The sequence below is a fragment of the Abramis brama genome (assembly GCF_963993115.1).
Source record: "Abramis brama genome assembly, chromosome: 7".
Lineage (NCBI taxonomy): Eukaryota > Metazoa > Chordata > Actinopteri > Cypriniformes > Leuciscidae > Abramis > Abramis brama.
In genome coordinates this window covers 30,291,253-30,298,661 of record NC_139969.1, presented here as the reverse complement: position 1 = coordinate 30,298,661, position 7,409 = coordinate 30,291,253, and the positions used below count along the sequence as shown (strand labels likewise).

Genomic DNA, 7,409 nt, shown 5'->3' with positions numbered 1-7,409 from the left:
TAACAACGCGATTGTTCATTTGTATTGAAGCAATAGCCAAAATTAAAAAAGGCATTTGGTTAACAGAGAATAGAAATAACATTGTTATTTTCCAACATCCTAAATTTTATATATATATATATATATATATATATATATATATATATATATATATATATATATATATATATATATAATTTAATAAACCCTGATAGCACACACACAAATTATACGACAGAAATGTGATAAAGGTTTTGTACCTCAAGAATTGCTTACTGCAGCCCTGATTAGATTTGTTTTCAATAACCAGGAACCTTTGTAAGTATGGTGTTTGTATCATTTAAAACGCATGAGAACTGCATGACACATAAATAATGATTGTGCTTTCATAACCTATGGATCGCAGGGTCCCCAATCAAATAGGTTCTCATCAATTTTTAATCACGGGATAGGTCGTAAGTAGAAGCACAGCAGTGAAATGATCATATTCAGAGCAGGCAGTATGCTAATTACACCTCACACTGGGGTCAGCGGAGAGACAAGTCCATGCATATGCATCTCTGCATCTGAGATGAGACTCCAGTGTTCACTAAAATATGACTTAGGAGACGACAAGAGCTCTGCTAATGCGTTCATGGCTGTAAAAACCACTTCAGTGATTCATGATGTATTTACCTAAGCAATGCTGCTAATGATCGCTCAGCCGCTTGGAAAAGACATCCGATAATATGGGCAACATGCTTCATAATTTATTTTTAGAAGAAATTAGGGGATTGGTGTAAATGGTGCTCATTGGGAAATAGCAGGGAAAGATTCCTTTTTGCTTCATTTCATTCCCCCAGGCCATCTAAATACACTCCATCTTCTCAGCTGTCCTCGTCTACATGGTCAACATCTGCTCTATTTGCATGATGGGCATCACTGACCATGTAACCATGACAACTGCACAGAGGACTGTCTCTGTGGCCTTAGAAATGAGTGTGGCAGTAGGTAACAATGAGACTGTTAACAGCATTTGTGCTTCCAAGAAGAGCAGTCAATCAAACAAAATGCAAGAATTTCCACACCCAAAACCTCATGTTTATCACATGCTTGAGGGAATGTTGTTTTTTTGTTTTTTTTGTGTGATCATGTGATTTGTTTTGGCCTGCTATTTTTACTTCTCGGTCTCTTTGATCTTTTCTTTTTTTTTTTTTTTTTTTACTTCTCTCAGCATTATATTTTGTAGAGACAAACTCAGCATTGTCAAAACCATTGTTGCCATTTTTGAATATTTGGCCTAGACTTGCATTTAAAAAATTTGCATTCAATTTCTTTAAAAATTTGTATAATAAAAAAATATATTAGGTGTCTATATTATATACTTACATTTAATTTAAAATATTTGTTACAATTAGTGTGCACACAAGATTTTTTTAAATAAAGTTTCTTTTTAGACTTTATTTTTTAAGATTTTAAGATTTTACACACAAGGTTTATTATATAACCACCACTCACTTACTCTTACTCTTCTTCTCACCGTATCTATTGAGAAATTTAAAATGCAAATATTAGTTTCTGCTTAGCATAAGTTACTATTTACATTGGGTGCAAATTAAGATGGATATTTCCAATAGTAGACAGAATACAAGCAAACTTTTGAACAATAGTATACAGTATATACCATACAAAAGTTTGGTGTTAGTAAAATACTGTAAGGTTTTTGAAAGAAGTCTCTTATGCTCACCAAGGCTGCATTTATTTGATTTAAAAAAAATACCGTAATAACAGTAATATATTATTAAAATATATTTTAAAATGTAACTTATTTCTGTGATTCAAAGCTGAATTTTCAGCATCATTCTTCAATGTGTCTCATGATCCTTCAGAAATCATTCTAATATGAGGATTTGCTGCTCATGAAACATTTCTGATTTGTATCAGTTTGAAAACAGTTGTGATGCTTAATTTTCTGTGGAAAGTGTGTTTTTCTTTAATAGAAAGTTCAAAAGAATTGCTTTTTTATTATAATTATATTTTTTTATAATACTGACCCCAAACTTTGGCATATGGGACAAATTTTAACAAAATAATGATAATGTGCTTATAATATAACATTTTTTTTTATAGTATAGTGTAATTACATTGGAAAGTAGTAATACTAATGAACAACATGCATGGTTTAATTTATACTGACTGTTTACTTGATTACCAGTACTTAAAATACTTGTCATGAAAACAATTTGTTAATATTACATTTAGGTTTTATAAAAAAATATCACCTTTTAAATCAAATGATTTTTAAATCAAGGAGCATTTTCAATAGCATAGGTTGTATTGATAATCATGAATTTAACTGGTATGGTTATCAACTACTGACATATTGTTACAACCAACCCATAATCTGAAACCTGTTTTAAATTATGATAAACATTTCTCTGGAAGCAGTACATTACAGTAAACTCAAGCTTGACGAAGGCATCCTGTATTACTGGAAGTGAAACAATGTCATCAACACTTAAATGTTTTTTGTTTTTTTTTCTACTGTTTTTTTTATCACCTCATGTTCTGTTTACAGCAGCAGGATAAGGGCACAGACATGGCGACGGGCCAGGGCACTTGCCGGGACCCAAACTGAGCGCCAACAGTTCTTCAAGCCCAGCCATTGAGCACCCAGTCCACATACGGCCCCCTGCCCCGACCCCTCAGGGGCCTCCCCACCCGCAGCTGCTATTTGTGGAAAACAGAGGCTGCTCTCTCGCGGTTTGCTCTCGCTCGCTCTCACACACGGCTGCGATGGCAACCGCTTCAGAGAATCAAGGATTCGTAGTCACTGGATACTCCTGGGAGACAGACTGATTGTCCGGGATTTGTGGTCTGCTAGTTGACAGTTTGCCAACATTTAAATGCCTGTACATACTGTAGCTGATGTATTAGGAACAGAGCTGATGCCATTGATATTTCTGTCGTTTGGCTCTTAAAATAGCTTTTGCTTTGGTACAGATACAGACGCCACTGCGTAACCTAGTTTATACTAACATTATATATATGTATATAAATATATATATATATATATATATATATATATATAGACACACACACATACACTGTTCAAAAGATAAGGATCTTCAGGGATTAGAGTTTTTTTTTTCATATTTTTAAAGAAGTGGCTGCATTTGATCAAAAATACAGTAAAAACAGCAATATTGTGAAATATTATTATAATTTAAAATAACGTTTATATATTATTTTTTTTCAGCATCATGACCAGTAGTTCATGTCTTCAGTGTCACATGGTCCTTCAGAAATCATTCTAATATGCTGATTTGCTGCTCAGAAACATTTATTATTATTATCAATGTTGAAAATGACTCATGATTTTTTTTTTTTTTCAGGATTCTTTGATGAATAAAACGTTCAAAAGAACATTTTAAAAGATGATAACACTTCACATTACGGTTTAATTTGTTAACATTAGTTAATGTTTTAACTATCATTAACTAACCATGAGCAATACATTTGTTACAGTATTGGTTAATCTTTGTTCATGTTAGTTTTTTTTTTTAAACGGCTGTTTATTGATTGTTAATGTGAGTTCACAGTGCATTAATGTTAACAAATACAACATTTGATTTTAATAATGTATTAGTAAATGTTGAAATTAACATTAACAAAGATATAAATAAATGCGGAAGAAGTATTGTTCATTATTAATTCATGTTAACTAATGAAACCTTATTGTAAAGTGTTACCAACAAATTATTTTAAGTATGATGACACTATTAACCATGTAAAATTGCTTTAGATCAAATGTGGGACAAGAAAATAAACAGCCATGAATCTATATTGAGTGTAACTTAAATAAAATAAATGCAGATAGTTTGTTAAAACGTATTTGTATACTTTCAAAGTGAACGAGCTCTTTCTCTGCAGGGGAGGCTGCATTATTATTTTTTTGGATGTTGTCATACTTGCCAAACTACATTAGAGACGTCATTCATAGAAATTTTCAAAGCGTCACATAATAACAAATTCATTTCCTCTTTGTTTAAAACAGACTCGTATGCCGGGAAGAGAGCTAAATGAAAACCTGCTGGATGTGTCAGAATGCAGCACTACTGGCCACATTCCAATCAGAGCACAGAAAAAAAAGTATATTTCCTCCAATAACTTTGTATATAACAAAAAAAGGGAAATACAGACATCTTGTGTGGCGTTAAAAGTGGAACTGAAAGAAAAAGTAGGTGGAAGTGAGTTGCTCTCAAACCCTCTGTAATACAGTGATTGGGTCATTTCTGTTGTGCAGTACCTTTAAAGCTCTGTTACTTAAGTAAGCATTTCTGTTAAAGGGTGCAGAAGATTTTTAGAAATATCATCAGGTCAAGCTCGAGCACCTCATATTTAATTATAACTTACATAACAGGATGGAAATGAAGAGTTGAAGTCAGGCATTGCTCAGAGACTGACAGTTATAGCTTACATAAGGGCAATCTTTGAAAGTGTGGATATTTTAATTTCTGTCATTTTATCACTCGAGATGGAATGTCGAGTGAAACAAACCGAATGATATACCAACATCACAGAATTTATCAAATACATTGCTAATAGTGATACTGTAGTGTTTTCTGCTCAAAATGGTCACTTCTTTTATATGATGACATTATGGAACTGGCTTTTGTTAAAGTCATATTACAAAATAAAACAGGATGGAAAGTGATAGATAGATAGAGAGATAGATAGAGATAGATAGATAGATAGATAGATAGATAGATAGATAGATAGATAGATAGATAGATAGATATACAGTGAAAGTAATTGGGGTTGAAAATCAATTAAAAATGGTTTAATGTTTTATCCATAAAAATTAAGACATGATGAGTCATTAAAATGTACTGCATAACCAGAAGGACATATTTTTTTGTGTATGTTGACCCAGAGACAGAGTCTACAGGAACTAGAGCGCATCTTCCACACATTTGAACGAGACAGTGAGACTATTGCTATTCGGATAGTCTCTTTTAGTTTGTGCGGTGCTGAAAGCAGTGAATGCAAAAGAATCTAAATCTTTTGATTAAATAAATATCTTGGAGAATAGCTTTAATGATCAAAGACACGTCATTCACAAAGTATGCTTCTTCTTATTTTGGTCAAACAGGTGGCGATGCAGCAGACAATATTCTGGTCCCGACAAACAGTAAGTGGCTGATGCAAACGGATACATTCCACTGAGCCATTAATAAGCATTGAACATAAATACCAGTTCGTACAAGAATGCAAAGTTCTCAGCACAAAATGCGAAACATCGAAACGTCTTTGGCGGTGGTTCATATTTTGGGCACTGTCAATAGCGGCCTGCTCAGATCCTTGGCCTCGCCGGCCGTGCGAACGCGCAGGTATCCCAGCAGAGACATGGCGTGCTGACAGTACTCCTCCACCTGCCTGATCTGCTGGTAGTTCAGCACAGTTCTCCACGCGCTGACCGCCTGCGTCGCGTTCCTGGACGACACGATGAACGGTTTGGTGGAGGCGTTCGGTCCCGTCGTCATGTTCATGGCGAAGACCTCGATTTCGTGATTGGCCGAAAGGTTAATGAAGCGATATGCATTCCGTACCATTTTAACGGGATTCTCCACCAAGTCCTCGTAACGTACCGTCATGTATTTGCCTTTGAACCAGCTGGGAGGGTGAAGAGCAGTTTTCAGAGTCCTAGACGTCTGTTCGCAGATCACCTCCATTGCTCCGATGGAGTGGTAATCTGAGCCGTCTTTTTTGTTCATTTTGTGGTTGGGGTCCACGAATGGCACACGACGAAGCTTGGGGTCCCTGCTGCGCACGACTTGCAAATTCTCCCGAATGAGGCCGTGTCTAGATTTAATCCTGGAGTTGGCCACCGCCCTGGGGTCTCGAACCAGGTGGATGACTTTCAGATTCAGAGAGGGGTCCTCCATTAGAGGAGCCAGAACGTTAACATCCAAAATGCGAACTCCCTTTATCACTATCGTGTTGTATTTCAGGCACTCTTCCTCCAGCATCTGAAGGCTCTGCGGGGGGCACTTTCTACACACTTTTTCGTCCACCATTCCCACCACATCTTTTCTATAGGACGAGCAGAAGGGGTAGGAGCAGATGACCTTATTGATGGCGGCCCCAAACAGTCCGAGAGAGGTTATGTTCTTCCCCCCGGGACTGTTGTACAACTGAAAAACTGAGAAATCGCACCTGTAAAGAGAGCTCAACATGTCCCGGGCTGCTCCCTGGAGGGACACCGCATCCCCCGGGTACAGCTTCTGCCAAATATGCCACATAGGCTCATATAAGAAAAACACATCCGGGTTTTGGTTGAAGAGCTCCCCGAAGAAAGACGAGCCGGACCTCCAAGTGGTCAGCACGTACACCAGCTGGCGTTTCTTGACCTGCGGGGCTTTGTAAAGGTAACGGATGTCGGATCTGCTTTGGAAGTTCACTCCTTGCACCGGCTGGTTGCATTGCTGAGGCTCTTTGGTCCATTTGTAATTAGCCAGGTTCAGCATGGTCAGAGCCACCAGCAGAAAATACGCCAGAAACATGATGATCTTCTTCCTCCGTAGCACTTTCATCACAATTCCAGGGTTGGCTATTATTTTGGTGTGACTTCTCGTGCAAGACTTGTGTTTCCTTCCAAAGCCAGCATTCTTCTCCCATGGTGGTGTGAATTTTAGAGGGTAGGGTTTGTTTTTCATTTATGACACAGGAGAGCCAGTGGTGTCTCAAATAGAGCTGCAGTTTATCACATGCAGCGATGATGGCATGGAAGAAAGCGTGGCATCTGCCCCAAGTCCATGCAATCGATTATCGATTAGGTGATGCGTGGGAGAGGAGGGGATGTCCGACGCTCCAAAATACGAGGCGAAACGAAAACAAACCGCACCGCAATGCGCAGGGTTTCATTCGGATACCATGCAACGGATGCCGTTCGTATTATTTAACGGCTCACAAAGCGAACTCGAGCTCATTTCGTTTCGCTTACCGATGAAAAGCGGCGGGGTCTCCTCCCGATAACATTTCTCGTCCGGGCCACGGGCTGGGGGGAAAATGGCGATATAGACGAGCATCTGCGATCAAAGGAAAGAAAATCCCGTAAATAGAAAGTTCCTTTTAAACACACGGAATCAAAATAAAGCCATCTCCAGTCATTGTGGTACCCAGCCTCTGCTCTGTTGTCCGTGCGGACGCTATAACCGATTGGTGCTGCACGAATTAAATGATAGAATAGGAACACAAGTCCCGCCTCCTTTAAGCGCTGAATGGTGGAATCAGGAGCATCTTGGCGTCTACTAACGACGCTATTGGTTCCTGTCTACGTCCGTCAAATCTCAGTGGTCACAAGCCTACATAGCGACAAGATGCGCTGTGTATCACGAAGAATAACATTTGGAGAGTTCAGACAATAATATTATACATTATGTCTGAAA

General features: G+C 37.9%; 1 protein-coding gene across 1 annotated transcript; it reads right to left on the bottom strand.

The window, feature by feature from the left end:
* Positions 1-4,527: 4,527 nt before the first annotated feature.
* On the bottom strand, positions 4,528-7,217 carry chst2a (carbohydrate (N-acetylglucosamine-6-O) sulfotransferase 2a). Its single transcript, XM_084119009.1, has one exon. It carries the CDS (start codon positions 6,675-6,677, stop codon positions 5,283-5,285), a length of 1,395 nt encoding a protein of 464 aa, XP_083975135.1. The 5' UTR covers positions 6,678-7,217; the 3' UTR covers positions 4,528-5,282.
* Between the last annotated feature and the right edge of the window lie 192 nt (positions 7,218-7,409).

What these genes read in the sequence shown, in the direction of transcription:
- chst2a (XM_084119009.1), bottom strand. Translation starts at nt 6,677, where the DNA reads ATGAAAAACAAACCCTACCCTCTAAAATTCACACCACCATGGGAGAAG.